The 17,496-nt window shown below is 37.6% G+C and overlaps 2 protein-coding genes across 2 annotated transcripts in view; one reads left to right on the top strand and one right to left on the bottom strand.

Moving 5' to 3' along the window:
- Positions 1-8,431, top strand: part of LOC128234718 (uncharacterized) — a 31,990-nt gene extending 23,559 nt beyond the window's left edge. Inside the window, exon 8 of the mRNA XM_052949147.1 lies at positions 7,264-8,431. Within this exon, the coding sequence (XP_052805107.1) occupies positions 7,264-7,459 (196 nt within the window). The 3' untranslated portion in view covers positions 7,460-8,431. The remainder of the gene's footprint in view (positions 1-7,263) is intronic.
- Positions 8,432-8,703: 272 nt separating this feature from the next.
- LOC128234719 (uncharacterized) lies at positions 8,704-15,608 on the bottom strand. The gene is made up of 4 exons (XM_052949148.1): positions 15,595-15,608; positions 12,483-12,694; positions 10,929-11,078; positions 8,704-9,438 (listed from the first exon to the last, which is right to left on the bottom strand). Exons 3-4 carry the CDS (start codon positions 11,035-11,037, stop codon positions 9,086-9,088), a joined length of 462 nt encoding a protein of 153 aa, XP_052805108.1. The 5' UTR covers positions 11,038-11,078; positions 12,483-12,694; positions 15,595-15,608; the 3' UTR covers positions 8,704-9,085.
- Between the last annotated feature and the right edge of the window lie 1,888 nt (positions 15,609-17,496).

Raw genomic sequence — 17,496 nt, 5'->3', positions numbered from 1 at the left:
TTATTTACAAAACAGAAGGTTCGTGATTTACGTTACTACATATTCTTAAGGTTCTCGACAAGTAATAAGCTAGTTATATAACCATTATGCAGCTTACACAGAAGGTTCGTGTTATACTTAACTACAATCTCTTAAGGTACTCGAACAGTAATAAGCAAGTTGTATAGCATCACTTACAGCCTTAAACATCATACTTTTTTGTTTTACGTTACTTTTTAAGTTTTGACGTGTTCACCCATTATTATCTAGTTATAATTGTCACTGTTTACTTATACAAAATGGGCCGATTGTTCAGAACGTTGTTTTCAAGTTAACAACGTTGTTAACGTCATCATTGTTAATTTTTAAGTGTTCACTACTTTGGAAGTTTCATGGCGACACTTGTTAACTTGCAGTACAACTTACACATATTGAGACAACGATAAAACTTTAGAAATATCACTTTAAGAGGATTTATAAAAACATTTGAAGTATTTTTGAAAATGCGATGAAAGACAACAATTGGCGCCGACCCTACCGTTTTAATTGCCAGTTGGTAAAAAAATATAATAAAAAAATAAATAATAAGATAAATGGCTTACCTTCCTTACCTGTTTTTGAAAAGGATGTAACCCTAAACAAACCATTTTTGCCTAAACAAAATGCACACATAGTCTCACAGAACGCACTGCTGTTTTAACTTACCGTGTGGAAATCGTCTCAGACTTATCGAATCAAGTCGTTTATAATTTTAAAGTTGTGCTGTTGAGCACAGTTTCACAGATAAAGAAGACAAATGGGTATAAATAAGAGATAGCCAGCGCTTAATTGTGCATCTCTTGTCGTAAAACTGATCAAGAATGCGACTATCATGCTGGATATATCGAGAGGCAGTGTCTTATCATCAGCTAAAAATTAAATACATTTCCACCTGAAGACGATCAATGGAAACATTTTTATTTTCTTAAGTTTTGGCCATTTTTTGATCGTCTTATGAAAAAGTTCAGGCCAAAATATACTGAAATCTAAAGATAACAATACGTTATGAATAATGTTTTTACTTCTAATAATGAGAATTACCGTGACTTCGGTCCTGTGTTGGGAGAAGCGTGATGTTGATCGCCCAAAATCGGTCTTTTTGTGCTGAAAATAACATGGTTTCGGTCCTCTGTTTGGATGAGTGTGATGTTGAGCGCTCAAAAAACAGTTTATTCGTTATCCTTAGCATTTCCTTTATTCTCACTGACCATCTCTAATGATGTAACCGGAACATATCATAATTGTAATAATCTGATAGATAAATCATCTTCGTGGATTTCTGTTTGAAGTCTTTTATGTCTCTTGCTGTTTGGCTTTTGGCCTCTGATCTGTCCCCTACTGTTTTGCTTTTGGCTTCTAATCTGTCCCTTGCTGTTTGGCTTTTGGCCTCTGATCGGTCCCTTGCTGTTTGGCTTTTGGCCTGTCATCTGTCTCTTGCTGTTTGTTTTTTTGGGCTGTCATCCGTCTCTTGCTGTTTGGTTTTTGGGCTATGATCGGTCTCTTGCTGTTTGGTTTTTGGGCTCTGATCAGTCCCTTTCTGTTTGGCTTTTGGCCTGTCATCCGTCTCTTGCTGTTTGGTTTTGGGCCTCTGATCGGTCTCTTGCTGTTTGGTTTTTGGGCTCTGATCAGTCCCTTGCTGTTTGGCTTTTGGCCTGTCATCCGTCTCTTGCTGTTTGGTTTTTGGGCTCTGATCGGTCTCTTGCTGTTTGGTTTTTGGGCTCTGATCAGTCCCTTGCTGTTTGGCTTTTGGCCTGTCATCCGTCTCTTGCTGTTTGGTTTTTGGCCTCTGATCGGTCTCTTGCTGTTTGGTTTTTGGCCTCTGATCGGTCCCTTTCTGTTTGGCTTTTGGCCTGTCATCCGTCTCTTGCTGTTTGGTTTTTTGCCTCTGATCTGTCCCCTACTGTTTTGCTTTTGGCTTCTAATCTGTCCCTTGCTGTTTGGCTTTTGGCCTCTGATCGGTCCCTTGCTGTTTGGCTTTTGGCCTGTCATCTGTCTCTTGCTGTTTGTTTTTTGGGCTGTCATCCGTCTCTTGCTGTTTGGTTTTTGGCCTCTGATCGGTCTCTTGCTGTTTGGCTTTTGGCCTGTCATCCGTCTCTTGATGTTGGTGTTTTGGCTGTGTTCGGACTTTTGCTGTTTGGCTTTTGGCTTTTGGCCTGTCATCCGTCTCTTGCTGTTTGTTTTTTGGGCTTTGTTCGGACTCTTGCTGTTTGGCTTTTAGCCTCTGACCCGTCTCTTGCTGTTTGGCTTTTAGCCTCTGACCCGTCTCTTGCTGTTTGGCTTTTAGCCTCTGGTCTGTCTCTTGCTGTTTGGCTTTTAGCCTTTCATCCGTTTCTTGCAGTTTTGGCCGATTGATCAGATTCTTAAGTTAACAACGTTGTTTACATCATCATCGTTTTTTTTTTCATGTAAACTACGTTGGAAGTTGTGATCTGCAGTACTACTTACACATATTAAGACAACTGTTTTACCTGTGCTTGTTTTACTCAAATCTTACAGCTCATCATAAAAAGTTCACTTTTAGAAGTTTACAATGCTGTTGTTAACAACGTTGTTAAATTAACGAACTTCTGAGCAATTGACCTAAAGTTTGCTTGATACGTTAAAATAGAAGCTACCTATAGTAGATATTTCTCCGTTTCTAAGTTATCAATATTGTTTATTCCATTGATTATCGTATCGGATGATTTTACGCATTAATGTCAATTCAGTTGGGATTAGTTGATGATATCTATGACGATAATACTTTAATAATATTGCTCCAAAAGGATATTCAGAATATTTGGAGTATTATTGCAAATGCGATAACAGACAACAACTAGGAGCATGGCTTTAATTTTCTTGAAACAAAATGAAAAGAATGTAAAACATACCGTAACTACTAAACAAAATGCACACATAGTCTCTTAGAACGCACTGCTGTTTTAACTTACCGTGTGGAAATCGTCTCAGACTTATCGAATCAAGTCGTTTATAATTTTAAAGTTGTGCTGTTGAGCACAGTTTCACAGATAAAGAAGACAAATGGGTATAAATAAGAGATAGCCAGCGCTTAATTGTGCATCTCTTGTCGTAAAACTGATCAAGAATGCGACTATCATGCTGGATATATCGAGAGGCAGTGTCTTATCATCAGCTAAAAATTAAATACATTTCCACCTGAAGACGATCAATGGAAACATTTTTATTTTCTTAAGTTTTGGCCATTTTTTGATCGTCTTATGAAAAAGTTCAGGCCAAAATATACTGAAATCTAAAGATAACAATACGTTATGAATAATGTTTTTACTTCTAATAATGAGAATTACCGTGACTTCGGTCCTGTGTTGGGAGAAGCGTGATGTTGATCGCCCAAAATCGGTCTTTTTGTGCTGAAAATAACATGGTTTCGGTCCTCTGTTTGGATGAGTGTGATGTTGAGCGCTCAAAAAACAGTTTATTCGTTATCCTTAGCATTTCCTTTATTCTCACTGACCATCTCTAATGATGTAACCGGAACATATCATAATTGTAATAATCTGATAGATTAATCATCTTCGTGGATTTCTGTTTAAAGTCTTTTATGTCTCTTGCTGTTTGGCTTTTGGCCTCTGATCTGTCCCCTACTGTTTTGCTTTTGGCTTCTAATCTGTCCCTTGCTGTTTGGCTTTTGGCCTCTGATCGGTCCCTTGCTGTTTGGCTTTTGGCCTGTCATCTGTCTCTTGCTGTTTGTTTTTTTGGGCTGTCATCCGTCTCTTGCTGTTTGGTTTTTGGGCTATGATCGGTCTCTTGCTGTTTGGTTTTTGGGCTCTGATCAGTCCCTTTCTGTTTGGCTTTTGGCCTGTCATCCGTCTCTTGCTGTTTGGTTTTGGGCCTCTGATCGGTCTCTTGCTGTTTGGTTTTTGGGCTCTGATCAGTCCCTTGCTGTTTGGCTTTTGGCCTGTCATCCGTCTCTTGCTGTTTGGTTTTTGGGCTCTGATCGGTCTCTTGCTGTTTGGTTTTTGGGCTCTGATCAGTCCCTTGCTGTTTGGCTTTTGGCCTGTCATCCGTCTCTTGCTGTTTGGTTTTTGGCCTCTGATCGGTCTCTTGCTGTTTGGTTTTTGGCCTCTGATCGGTCCCTTTCTGTTTGGCTTTTGGCCTGTCATCCGTCTCTTGCTGTTTGGTTTTTTGCCTCTGATCTGTCCCCTACTGTTTTGCTTTTGGCTTCTAATCTGTCCCTTGCTGTTTGGCTTTTGGCCTCTGATCGGTCCCTTGCTGTTTGTTTTTTGGGCTGTCATCCGTCTCTTGCTGTTTGGTTTTTTGCCTCTGATCTGTCCCCTACTGTTTTGCTTTTGGCTTCTAATCTGTCCCTTGCTGTTTGGCTTTTGGCCTCTGATCGGTCCCTTGCTGTTTGGCTTTTGGCCTGTCATCTGTCTCTTGCTGTTTGTTTTTTGGGCTGTCATCCGTCTCTTGCTGTTTGGTTTTTGGCCTCTGATCGGTCTCTTGCTGTTTGGCTTTTGGCCTGTCATCCGTCTCTTGATGTTGGTGTTTTGGCTGTGTTCGGACTTTTGCTGTTTGGCTTTTGGCTTTTGGCCTGTCATCCGTCTCTTGCTGTTTGTTTTTTGGGCTTTGTTCGGACTCTTGCTGTTTGGCTTTTAGCCTCTGACCCGTCTCTTGCTGTTTGGCTTTTAGCCTCTGACCCGTCTCTTGCTGTTTGGCTTTTAGCCTCTGGTCTGTCTCTTGCTGTTTGGCTTTTAGCCTTTCATCCGTTTCTTGCAGTTTTGGCCGATTGATCAGATTCTTAAGTTAACAACGTTGTTTACATCATCATCGTTTTTTTTTTCATGTAAACTACGTTGGAAGTTGTGATCTGCAGTACTACTTACACATATTAAGACAACTGTTTTACCTGTGCTTGTTTTACTCAAATCTTACAGCTCATCATAAAAAGTTCACTTTTAGAAGTTTACAATGCTGTTGTTAACAACGTTGTTAAATTAACGAACTTCTGAGCAATTGACCTAAAGTTTGCTTGATACGTTAAAATAGAAGCTACCTATAGTAGATATTTCTCCGTTTCTAAGTTATCAATATTGTTTATTCCATTGATTATCGTATCGGATGATTTTACGCATTAATGTCAATTCAGTTGGGATTAGTTGATGATATCTATGACGATAATACTTTAATAATATTGCTCCAAAAGGATATTCAGAATATTTGGAGTATTATTGCAAATGCGATAACAGACAACAACTAGGAGCATGGCTTTAATTTTCTTGAAACAAAATGAAAAGAATGTAAAACATACCGTAACTACTAAACAAAATGCACACATAGTCTCTCAGAACGCACTGCTGTTTTAACTTACCGTGTGGAAATCGTCTCAGACTTATCGAATCAAGCCATTTATAATTTTAAAGTTGTGCTGTTGAGCATAGATTCACAGATAAAGAAGACAAATGGGTATACATAAGAGATAGCCAGAGTTAAAATGTGCATCTCTCGTCGTAAAACTGATCAAGAATGCGACTATCATACTGGATGTATAGGGAGGCAGTGTCTTAACATCAGCTAAAAATAAAGAACATTTCCGCCTGAAGACGTTAAATGGAAACATTTGTGTGGCCTTTTTTTTGCTCGTCCTATTAAAAATTTAAGTCCAAAGTATACTGCATTCTAAAGATAATAGTACGTTGTGAATTATGTAGTAAATTTCTTAAAAATTCGGTCTTTTTGTTTTAAGAGAATTACCATGGTTTCGGTCCTCTGATTGGACGAGCGTGATGTTGAGCGCTCAAAAATCGGTTTTCAAGTCGTTATCCCTAGCATTTTCTTTATTCTCACTGACCGTCTCTAATGCGGTAACCCAAACATATAATGATAATATTCTGTTCGATAACCTAATCGACGTGCTGTTGAATTTTGTGTCATTGCTGTTTGACGTTTGGCCTCTGATCCGTCTCTTGCTGTTTGGCTTTCAGTGGCCTCTGATCCGTCTCTTGCTGTTTGGCTTTCAGTGGCCTCTGATCCGTCTCTTGCTGTTTGGCTTTCAGTGGCCTCTGATCCGTCTCTTGCTGTTTGGCTTTCAGTGGCCTCTGATCCGTCTCTTGCTGTTTGGCTTTCAGTGGCCTCTGATCCGTCTCTTGCTGTTTGGCTTTCAGTGGCCTCTGATCCGTCTCTTGCTGTTTGGCTTTCAGTGGCCTCTGATCCGTCTCTTGCTGTTTGGCTTTCAGTGGCCTCTGATCCGTCTCTTGCTGTTTGGCTTTCAGTTGAGTTTGTTCAATTTTCCATCATTCAAGATCTTCTTTTTATCCCATTTCTGCCATTGATCCCTTTTCCCATCAACAATATCTACCTTTGAGCCCCTTTCCCCTTAAATAAGATATGCCGTTGATCCCTTTTCTGCCTTTGGTCCCTTTTTATTTAACAAGATCTACATTTGATCCCCTTTTCCATTAAACAAGATATCATGTACAGTTCTTTTCTGCTTTCGGCTCTTTTTCCATTCAACAATATCGACATTGACCCCTTTTCCAGTAAGTTTTTGACTGTAGGGTTTTCATTAAACTGTCATAAGTTGGAGCACAATTCATTAGACTAATAAAAGGTTTCATTACAAGTTGAGTTCGTATTATCTTCCAAGGTTTTGTTTATTTGGAAAGCGTTATTTGCGTTTTTTTCTGTAAGATTTATTGCCAGGTAACGTTTATTAATGAACAGGTACGTTAACAGCAGAAATCCCGAGAAAAAATATCTGAGAAAACAAAAGAATACCATTTTTCTGTCTACAATCTGTGAAAACAGATTGGAGAATTACAACTTGGATGGTATACAACTTTTCCGTAAGAACAATGCTAATGGCTTGTTCAATTATCATTCTCCGTAACCTAGTGCAAATAAATAAAGAATGCCTGCCATAATCATGACGTTTCATGACAATACTTTTTATGAGAGTACACGGTAATTAGAACAATCTCGTTGTAGGTTACCTTATTTTCAGTTCAGTCGATCACGTTTGTTAATGAATGAATTAATGAATGAATGAACTAACGAACGAACGAACGAACGAACGAACGAATAAACGAACGAACGACAGAACGAATTAATGGGAGGGAGGCAGGCAGGAACGATCGAATAAACGAACGAACAAACAAACAAACAAATAAATAGATACTTAATCAATCGATCGAGTAACACAATCTTAACTCCAAACTTTATGGTTGCATTTAGCGATATCTAACGTTCAGACTCTGACAGCTGATATTCAGATGAAATAAAAATTTTCAGGCGGAAGAAACAAAAATCCAAGGACCTTCCAGCCACAGCAGAAAACGGAGCGGCGGCGGCCCCTGCTGGTGCCCCTGCTGGTGCCACTGCTGGTGCCACTTCGGGTGAGGCGATAGTAGAGCTGCGGGAGAGCCCGCCGCGGAACGGCAAGCCTAGGGAGTCTGCCACATTTAGAGACACAGCATATGATCTTTAGCTTACTGATATTAATTAGGATTTTCAGGACTTGTTAGACTTTAACATATAGAACGTCTTTTGACATGGATCTTACACTACAAAAGAAGGCATGGATCAGAAATGTGGGGTGAAATATTCCGATACCGTGTTGTAAGAGTGCTTCATAGATTAAGAAATCCGTCAATGCAATTTCAGTATTTATGTGATTTATATGTAAGTCCTTGTAAAATTGTTTAATTAATTTAATTAAGTTGACTCTGATGGCTCATAATAAGGCCTGCAATTGAAGCGTGCCATAATAGTAAGATACTATTTCATGGATCTTAAACATTTATCTAAACAATACATTTCTCATAGTTAATACTGTACCGGGATTAGATATATTTATGCATTGTGTAATGCTGACATAATGTTCAGTATGCACTAGTTGTACTAGTATTAAAGTATCATGCAGGGATTGGGGAGCAATTTTCATAGTTATATTCGCATGAAATACGTCTTCTTGGTGCAAGAGGAATCATCGGGAGCACTGTGCTGAAGTAATAGTTAGATGACATGATTTAAAATCCTAATGATTAAGGAAAGGCGGAGTGAGCGTAGCGGACGAGCCCTCCTTAATCATTAAAATGTCATTCAGGTCATCTTACTGACTTAGAATACAACCTCATTGCCTGACACATTGTCAACGCAAAATCTGACGCAGTAATTGTGTATCGAATGAGTGGCAGTGGGCGGACCTTAAAACACTCGCGAAAGTTCAAATTCTTAATGATTAAGCCTAGTACTTAATGATTGCCTGTCTGCAATTTCATTGGCTGTAAATGTAGGTTGTTTTCTAAACAAGAAGAGTCATCAAGTACATACCTGTGTACATATTTGTCTTCCATGAATGTAATTTGCCGTCATTTTTGTTTGCTTTTGACTTAATGTTATTTATAAATGATAAGTGTATGTCCTTGTGTACCTTTTCTGATAAATCGAGTGCTTGAGAGCTTGCTTCTTTCTTATAACATAAGTGTGTACATCTGCAGAAATAGAAAAGTGTTTTGTAAAAAAAAAATGAACGAATATTTTATTGTAACCATGCAATGGAAAATACAGTATATGATTTTGCATTGGATGTTTATTGTAATGTTACATACAATTCTATAATTTTAAATGAAGGTATATTTGTATATGCATGTACAAACAAGTTCCATAATGTGCCATTTTTGTATTCATCATTTTGTAGAAATTATTACGCAGATGATAAACGATATAAAAATTAAATGCCATGTGCAAGCTTAGAACTGTGCGTCGGCCCATTTCAACGTATTGTTTCAGTGCGCAATGCTGACGATATTCCATGATACGTTGAGGCACATATCATTGTAAGTTTTTAGCGTCAGCGTTGCTCAACAGAAACAATGAATTATCATTATTTACCATGGAACAGGAATTAACCTGAATTCAGCTCAGGTAGGCAGCGAAATCGTGTTCGGTTTTACTCCGGAAGAAAATAACAACAGAACAAAACGAAATGTAGAAAAAAACACACAAAAGAACATCAAGTTGCCTTACACAAACAAATTAACAATAAATAACTTATTAAATCATTCTCACATGCAGTTTGTCAACAAGAATGGCCGGAAATTGTTAAAAAAAATCAGTTATTCACTTCCACTTCCTGTTCTTGGGTAGGCTGAAGTTGATTGGCCGTTGCCCCAATGCGCGTACTTCCGGTCACTTGACTTATCCCGCTTCTCGAACCCGGTCGAGATCTCGAACTGAGCATGCGCCCGTTGTAACCGCGGGAACCAGGAATGGAGGAAACTCCGCGAAAACTCATTTTGGAGGCGTCCGTTCCCTTCATTTGGTCGATTTTATCCCACAAAAACACGGCGCCCGCTATGGACGCGCCAAGAAAGGCACAAAATGTCAGTCCATATGAGCTGCTAAGGCGGCTGGAGTCAGTTTCACAGGCGCCATATACTATCATTCCAATAAGGGAAAACAGGGCTGAAATGTGGATTTTTTTGTTATTCCAAATATACATGCATTATCATATACATATTAAATCTTGATCGTATTTTTACCAAGAACGCGCAATAACAACATTAAATTCTGATAAACTGTTACAATGAGGATACTTTTTTGTTAATTTCAGAACTTTTTGAGATCTCTTATTAGACGCGATTCCTATTGTCTGTATGCAGGATACAGGTTGTATAAGGAAATTGAAGAAAACTATAACTTGACATGGTTTTAATATAATTATGCGCTTCTGGCCGGAAAATGGTTCTCAAAACAATCGTAAATAGTGTGCAAAGCCGCGTTTTGAGGAAACATTATGACAAAATAAGTTACGCGGAAATACTTATTGCAGAATATTTCGCAATAAAAACAGTTTGCGCTTCTATAAAACAACTTTAATTTCAGTAAAAGCTATTTCCTACGGGGCGAGCCGCATGACTCAGCACAAAGCACGATAAGCCTCAATAAAATACAAGAAAACTCACATCTAGCTGCGTTTATCTTTGAAGTGATCTGAACCATGTAAATGTTGTATGTTAACGCCTGCGCGTCGATTTTGACACGAGTTGTATGGTAAAAACATACTACGAATTGAAGGAGATTTGTCAAAAAGCATAGTCGTACTTAGCCGGATGAAAGGAATTGTAATCTAAGCTCAGAGAATTAATATACATCATGATAGAAATACAAACATTTTCTTGATCTTGATATTAATAAGCATATTTTCCCCAAAAGTGAGAAGATCTGCCTTTGAAGGGATTCGCTCATGTTTTTGGACGAAACATTAGATACATGTAACCCGATAATGCATCTGAAAACACTTATTTTATCATTAATTTACTCTATGATATCGAAATTTCATAAAATCAACAACATTTAAAATTTAAAAAAACACACACTAATTTAATCACGAGGCCACAGGGACTTATACAACAGATATGGATATTTTGACCTTTTGATAATACATTGATAACATCACGTGAAAATATCAATGAACCAATCGCCCAAGAACGAAATCGCTGAATGGCGTTAGTAACGCTATTGAAAATGTTGGTCTTCAAAGACGATATCTGAGCAAATATCCACATTTCCTGAAGGGTTCCAGCTGTCGGTAGCTTAGTTTGAACATTCCTTATGATTTGCCACTCTTTATTTCGTACTAAAAAAGTGAATTTCACAGGCCACGAGCGAGTCGCTTTAAATTTCACGGTCACAGTTTGTAAATGAGCTATATGAGGCATATATGCAACTACGGCAAAAGAAACAGTATTTATCGTTCTTTCCGTTTCTTTTTAAGAAAAACAACAACACATACAACAGCACGTGTCTAATGCTACGTTTATCTGACGAGAATTTCCCCTAAGGCATATTCACCCAAGGAGTAAAGCATTTGCTTATAAACTTGGCTTATGTGAATAATTGTCTTACATTATGGGTGTGATCAACAACAAAGCATATAAACTATACTATATTACCTATTCCAAAGCAGAGCCCGATGACGATCCACTGTATGAAGCCGTATTTGAGCTCCCGCAGAAAGAACATATAGGCGATCACGAGCCCTAACAGGGCCAGGGCGCCCATAAACGCAAGTAGCTCCAGTCCCCGGGCCGTCCGGAACCAGGCTTAGAAAAAGAGTAAATGTGTAATAGTATGGTGTAACACAGATATCAACTGGCTCAAATTTAGTCCTGGTGCAAGGTACTACCATGGCCAGGGTTCCCATAAGCATCATGCAGCTAACTGTTCCATGCCCCGAGCTAGCGTCGGATCCGTGGTCTAGTGGTTACACACTTATCTGTCAATCCAGGGGTCACAGGTTCGATTCCCCGACCCATCACTAAAAATAATAATCGTCTTCTGGGAGGGACGTTAAATGGGGTCCCGTGTGAAAGTGCTATATACTGGTGCACGTTAAAGAACCAGGGTAGCTCTTTCCAGGGTTACATTATGTCAGTGCCCTATGGTCCTAACCTAAAATGACTAACACTCTTATAGAAGCACTCGCCGAATGGGCAAGGCCCGAGTGCGGGTATAAATAAGCTTACGCACTAACACTCCATTTCCCGCGAAGTCCGGTACGTAGCATGCGGGAAAGAACGGAAGTAGTTCAGATATTATCAAGAGATTATATCATATGATAAGTGAGAAACTTGATTTAAGAAAATGACTGAAGTAAGGAAATGACTTAAGTGCCGACCTATATGTACGGTCTACAAGAGGGATCAACATTTGTTCTATCATAAACGTTATTAGGACAATGCATCGTGTATCATGTGTATCGGATGAGTGGCAGTGCGCGGACCTTTAAACACGCGCGAACGTTTAAATTCTTACTAATTAAGCCTATAACGTAATGATTGCTTATCTGCAATTTCATTGACTGAAAATTAAGGCTGCATTCTATTATTATTTAATTTTAACGTTTATAATTAGACTTCGTTCATGCTGATACAAGTGGATTTTCTCACAATAAATTGTTCATTATTAATGTAGTGACATACACACGTCGACAGCGCAATTCTGAAAAAAGTCAAGTATTTTCGCAATAAAGTTTCTCGGGAAGTGTGATTTCTGCGAGATCAGAAGAGTTGCATATTAACTTGTAAACCACTTACTTAGTGATTCCTATGAATTAAGAGGATTTGAATTGTTTTCAACTTAAATACGGTCCAGGAAGAACAAAAAGTAGCAGATGATTTCGAAAACATTTAAGAGGGGCTTGAAAACAACATACATTTGTAGCCAATGAAATAACAGATAGGCAATTGTTAAGTACTAGACTTAACATGCTTAATCATTAAGAATTTTCAATTTCCGCGGGTGTGTCAAGGTCCGTCTACTGCCACTCATCCGATATTATTATTATTATTTCTAAAACAAATTAATTTCGTGTCATCTAACTTTTACCCAAACAATGGTTGGTTTCTGTACAGTATACAAACTTCATTTAATAGCTTCTTGGTAATTGGAATTGTAAGCCTTAACTTTCAAGCTCGATGATTAAAAAAGTTCCAAAAAGAACCTACGTTCCAGACTGGATTCCGAGAATGTTGTACAGCGAGTTCCGAGGTCAGAGTCTCTTAAACAATAGTTCCACAGACCGCCGTAGTGGCCGATTTGAACGCCATTCTCGACATACGTGTACACACTCCAGAAGGGCAAAAACACGCCGAACAGATACAGCAGCGTGGTCGCCAAACACAGGCCACTGGCTATGATTCTTTTGATTGACGATTCTCTGGAAAAAGAGAAGATATGCTTGCGGTCAAATATGAATTATAAGCAATGGTAACAACAGCAGTTCCTCAATACCAATCAGGGGCGGATCCAGGATTTGACGTTGCAGGTGGCGTAACTTAGGGGCGTAAGCTTTTGACTTGCACCCCTCCATCAGAACCGAAATTCATTTAGTTTAATAGTTTGGGGTACCCCCCCCCCCCCCCCCCAAAAAAAAACAAACAAAAAACAAACAAACAAACTTAAAAAAACAAAAAAACAACAAAAAAAACAACAAACACACACACACACACAAACAAACAAACAAAAACAACAACGAAACAAACAAACAAAAACTTCAATTTCTTGTCCGAAATAGCACATTTAGGTCATTTTAACAATGTTTACTGATTTTGTTTTTATTACTGTTGGGCTTTCCCTGTTGTTGTCAAAATATTATTATTCTAATATATAGACTGTCATCTTATCTTAAAAAAGTGTCCGCTTATCTAAGTTGCAATGTCTTATTATGCAAAGTTCATCTCGTTCAATTCTTAAATTCGAACTTAAGTTAAAAAAGCGGTATTCTCCCTTTGTTTTTGCAAACTGTTCGTAGCGCAATTCAGAGGCGATAAAAAATAAGGCAATGACGAACGACCTCCAACACCTTATATGGGAAGAAAGTTCCACTTGTGTACTTAACATTAAACAACGTCCTCTATTGGTTGGATGTTACAACTGTGTATTAAAGTGGCCACATCCAGTGTATGAGTACAAACAATGCGGTTAACATGTAAATCAAAACATAAGGAAGAAAGTTCCTCTTTGGCACTTAATTGATATTAAACAACGCCCCTTATAAGAGAACTGAAATGGGTTGTATATTTATAAATAATTGATTTATGAAGGTTACATATTTTATGACATATTTGCAGAGTTGAATATCTAAAAACATCATATTTTTCATGTGGTCTCCTAAAAAATAAAAATACATACACGCGTTGAACATGTAAACAAAACGTAGGTCAAGTAGATCCAGCATGATCAGCAAGTTTTTTTAGACCACAAACCATTCAGCTGCAAAACCCGTCGAGATGAAAAGGAGCCAAATGGTCTTAGATGGTAAAGTGTATGCTTTGATTCACTGTCATGTGTTGAATGGTCTTAGATGGTAAAGTGTATGCTTTGATTCACTGTCACGTGTTGAATGGTCTTAGATGGTAAAGTGTATGCTTTGATTCACTGTCACGTGTTGAATGGTCTTAGATGGTAAAGTGTATGCTTTGATTCACTGTCATGTGTTGAATGGTCTTAGATGGTAAAGTGTATGCTTTGATTCACTGTCATGTGTTGAATGGTCTTAGATGGTAAAGTGTATGCACGTGTTGAATGGTCTTAGATGGTATAGTGTATGCTTTGATTCACTGTCATGTGTTGAATGGTCTTAGATGGTAAAGTGTATGCACGTGTTGAATGGTCTTAGATGGTAAAGTGTATGCTTTGATTCACTGTCATGTGTTGAATGGTCTTAGATGGTAAAGTGTATGCTTTGATTCACTGTCATGTGTTGAATGGTCTTAGATGGTAAAGTGTATGCTTTGATTCACTGTCATGTGTTGAATGGTCTTAGATGGTAAAGTGTATGCACGTGTTGAATGGTCTTAGATGGTATAGTGTATGCTTTGATTCACTGTCATGTGTTGAATGGTCTTAGATGGTAAAGTGTATGCACGTGTTGAATGGTCTTAGATGGTAAAGTGTATGCTTTGATTCACTGTCATGTGTTGAATGGTCTTAGATGGTAAAGTGTATGCACGTGTTGAATGGTCTTAGATGGTAAAGTGTATGCTTTGATTCACTGTCACGTGTTGAATGGTCTTAGATGGTAAAGTGTATGCTTTGATTCACTGTCATGTGTTGAATGGTCTTAGATGGTAAAGTGTATGCTTTGATTCACTGTCATGTGTTGAATGGTCTTAGATGGTACAGTGTATGCTTTGATTCACTGTCATGTGTTGAATGGTCTTAGATGGTACAGTGTATGCTTTGATTCACTGTCATGTGTTGAATGGTCTTAGATGGTAAAGTGTATGCTTTGATTCACTGTCATGTGTTGAATGGTCTTAGATGGTAAAGTGTATGCTTTGATTCACTGTCATGTGTTGAATGGTCTTAGATGGTAAAGTGTATGCACGTGTTGAATGGTCTTAGATGGTAAAGTGTATGCTTTGATTCACTGTCACATGTTGAATGGTCTTAGATGGTAAAGTGTATGCTTTGATTCACTGTCACGTGTTGAATGGTCTTAGATGGTAAAGTGTATTCTTTGATTCACTGTCACGTGTTGAAGAAAAGAGAGATATGAAAATGAAACAATGAGTAGTCACTTCCGTTTTGGTGTAATTTGCCCTTACGTCAAGTATACATTTTTTTTTATAAAATTTTCCTTCTTCGACTCGGATTAATTTGACTATAATTTATAATAAGACCCTATCAAATATTGTGTTGCCTTCTCCTTCAAAGAAAAAAATCATGGAAACCAGTCTTTTATTTTTGCAATTCAGCCAGAAAACCCCCCAACTACAAAGAACATATTTATAATACAAACTAACTAAGAAATACATATGTTCTTCATTATTACTCAAACGCTACACCAGTATAAAAGTATGAGAAATTTAGTCAATACATAAAATACATTACTCATCACAGATCATTTACAAAATTCAAATGAATAAAACACAAGGCTTATCATACAATCAATATGAACTTTGCATGAAGTGGGCGGCCGCCCTGATATGAATTTTCTCAGACACTGTTTGTAATAATGCAGTCTCCGATTCAATTACAATGCACGAAATTTGCTTTGACTTTTTGACAAGGCATAATAAGTTCTACGCACATCAAAAAGATAGGAATACATACATTAGGCATCTGCAAGCGTGCACAAACTGCAGTGCCAACGAATGTTCCAATGATAGAGCATATCAGTAAATAATATTGGATTGAAAAAAATGATAACCGATAAAATTGAAATAAAGCCTGTGAACCTTTTTATGGAAGAATGCCATAATATGGACAAATACTAAGGCTCTGTGAGTATATATATATATATATATATATATATATATATATATATATATATATATATATATATATATACTTAGCGATATAAAATGTTGTCCAATGGGATGACAGTATTTTTAAAATCTGCCGTATATCATTTTTTTTGTAAATCAGCAGTCAGTCGTTATTGCTTTCAATCAGGTGAAGCAGTAGATTTAAACAGAGGCTGTGCCAGGAGGCAAAATATTATCTCAAACACTAATTAGTGGTCAACATACTATTTTGGCCAATGAGAAGGCAGTTTTTCTCAAGAGTTCACATACATTTATTTCCGTAAATCAGCAGTCAGCCGTTTTTTATTTTAATCAGGTGAAGCGGCAGATATAACCAGTGGATGGCGAAGTTAGTGGGTAGTTTACACAATATAATGAAGGCCGCTAAAATACTACAGATTTTTTGCTTACACAGACTAAATGGTTAAGCGACTGGGATGCATCACACCATTCATTTAGTGTTAGTTTGTACACTTACATTTTTTAACCGTTACGTAACTAACTGGACCAGCCACTGTTTATGTATACCGATTCACCTGGTTATAATTTAATAGCGATTGACTGCTGATTTTCCGAAATACATATATTGGAAAACATTAGAAATATTGCCTTCTCAATGGACAAAATATAATGTTCCAAAATAATAAATGCATATTTATAACCTTTAACCATTACACGACGAGATGTTCTTTTAAGTTCCGTACTCTGTCTTGGCATCAAAAAACATGTACAAAGAATAATACAAGAAACATATGCAATTCCAAAGTTCCCTAAAATTTAACAGATGTTGAAATACTGCAGTAGATCATGTCTTGTGGAGGGTGTGTCACTCAATTTACGAACACCAGACCTCCTGATGAAAGACTGTTTCGGTGACTCGCACGTCCATGTTATTTTTATGAAAACTGGCTCTTTGTTCAAAAGTTGAGAATAGTTTACATTAAGCAAGGAGATGAATATTAGAATGTTCTATGCTCTTATTATTTTCTTAATCCTGGGAAACGAAAATAACTGTACCCCGCTGTTTATTAAGGATTATATCACCGACTACATCGAAACAGCCTGGGCTTATCAGAATTTTTCTGCGCGCAGTTTATGCAGTAAGATATGGTTTATTAAGGAATTGTCTAGCAATGGTCTGCGCAGTATGATAGATTTTCAGCATGTTTCTGCAAAAAATAGGTGCAAAATGATAATATGTGTAATTATAATTATTTATAACTATATATATAAAAATTCTGCGCAGTGCAGTATGATATGTTTTTAGGAACTACTTGTTCTGCGCTTTACGTAGTAGAGCGAAGAACTTTTGTATTAACAATTAGCGCTCAAATATTAGTGCGTGGTGAAATCGGGTGTAACAGTCAGATGACCGTTCGGCGAGATAATGCTCGTCCAGGCGTCGTCTCAAATGTCCAGGCAATCAAATTTTGTTGTTTAACGAAAGTAGATTTGATTTTGTAAAAGAAATATACTGATAAAATAAAATATTGTCTTAAAGAATGACAAAATTATATTCGCATATTGTATATGGTTTGTCAGAAAAGTATAATTATTTGGCGTGCCTTAAGATACAGTGATAAATTGCGTCATAAATGCTACGTCGGAAGGCAATATTTTGATTTGAAAAAGGGCTTTAAACAAAGATATCTTCACTATTTCTTTACCATTTTAAATGAAACATAGCGCAGTCTACGCAGCTTACGGA

This window comes from Mya arenaria, chromosome 5 (assembly GCF_026914265.1).
Source record: "Mya arenaria isolate MELC-2E11 chromosome 5, ASM2691426v1".
Lineage (NCBI taxonomy): Eukaryota > Metazoa > Mollusca > Bivalvia > Myida > Myidae > Mya > Mya arenaria.
The sequence above is the reverse complement of the archived record's forward strand: the minus strand, read 5'-3'. Positions and strand labels throughout refer to the sequence as shown.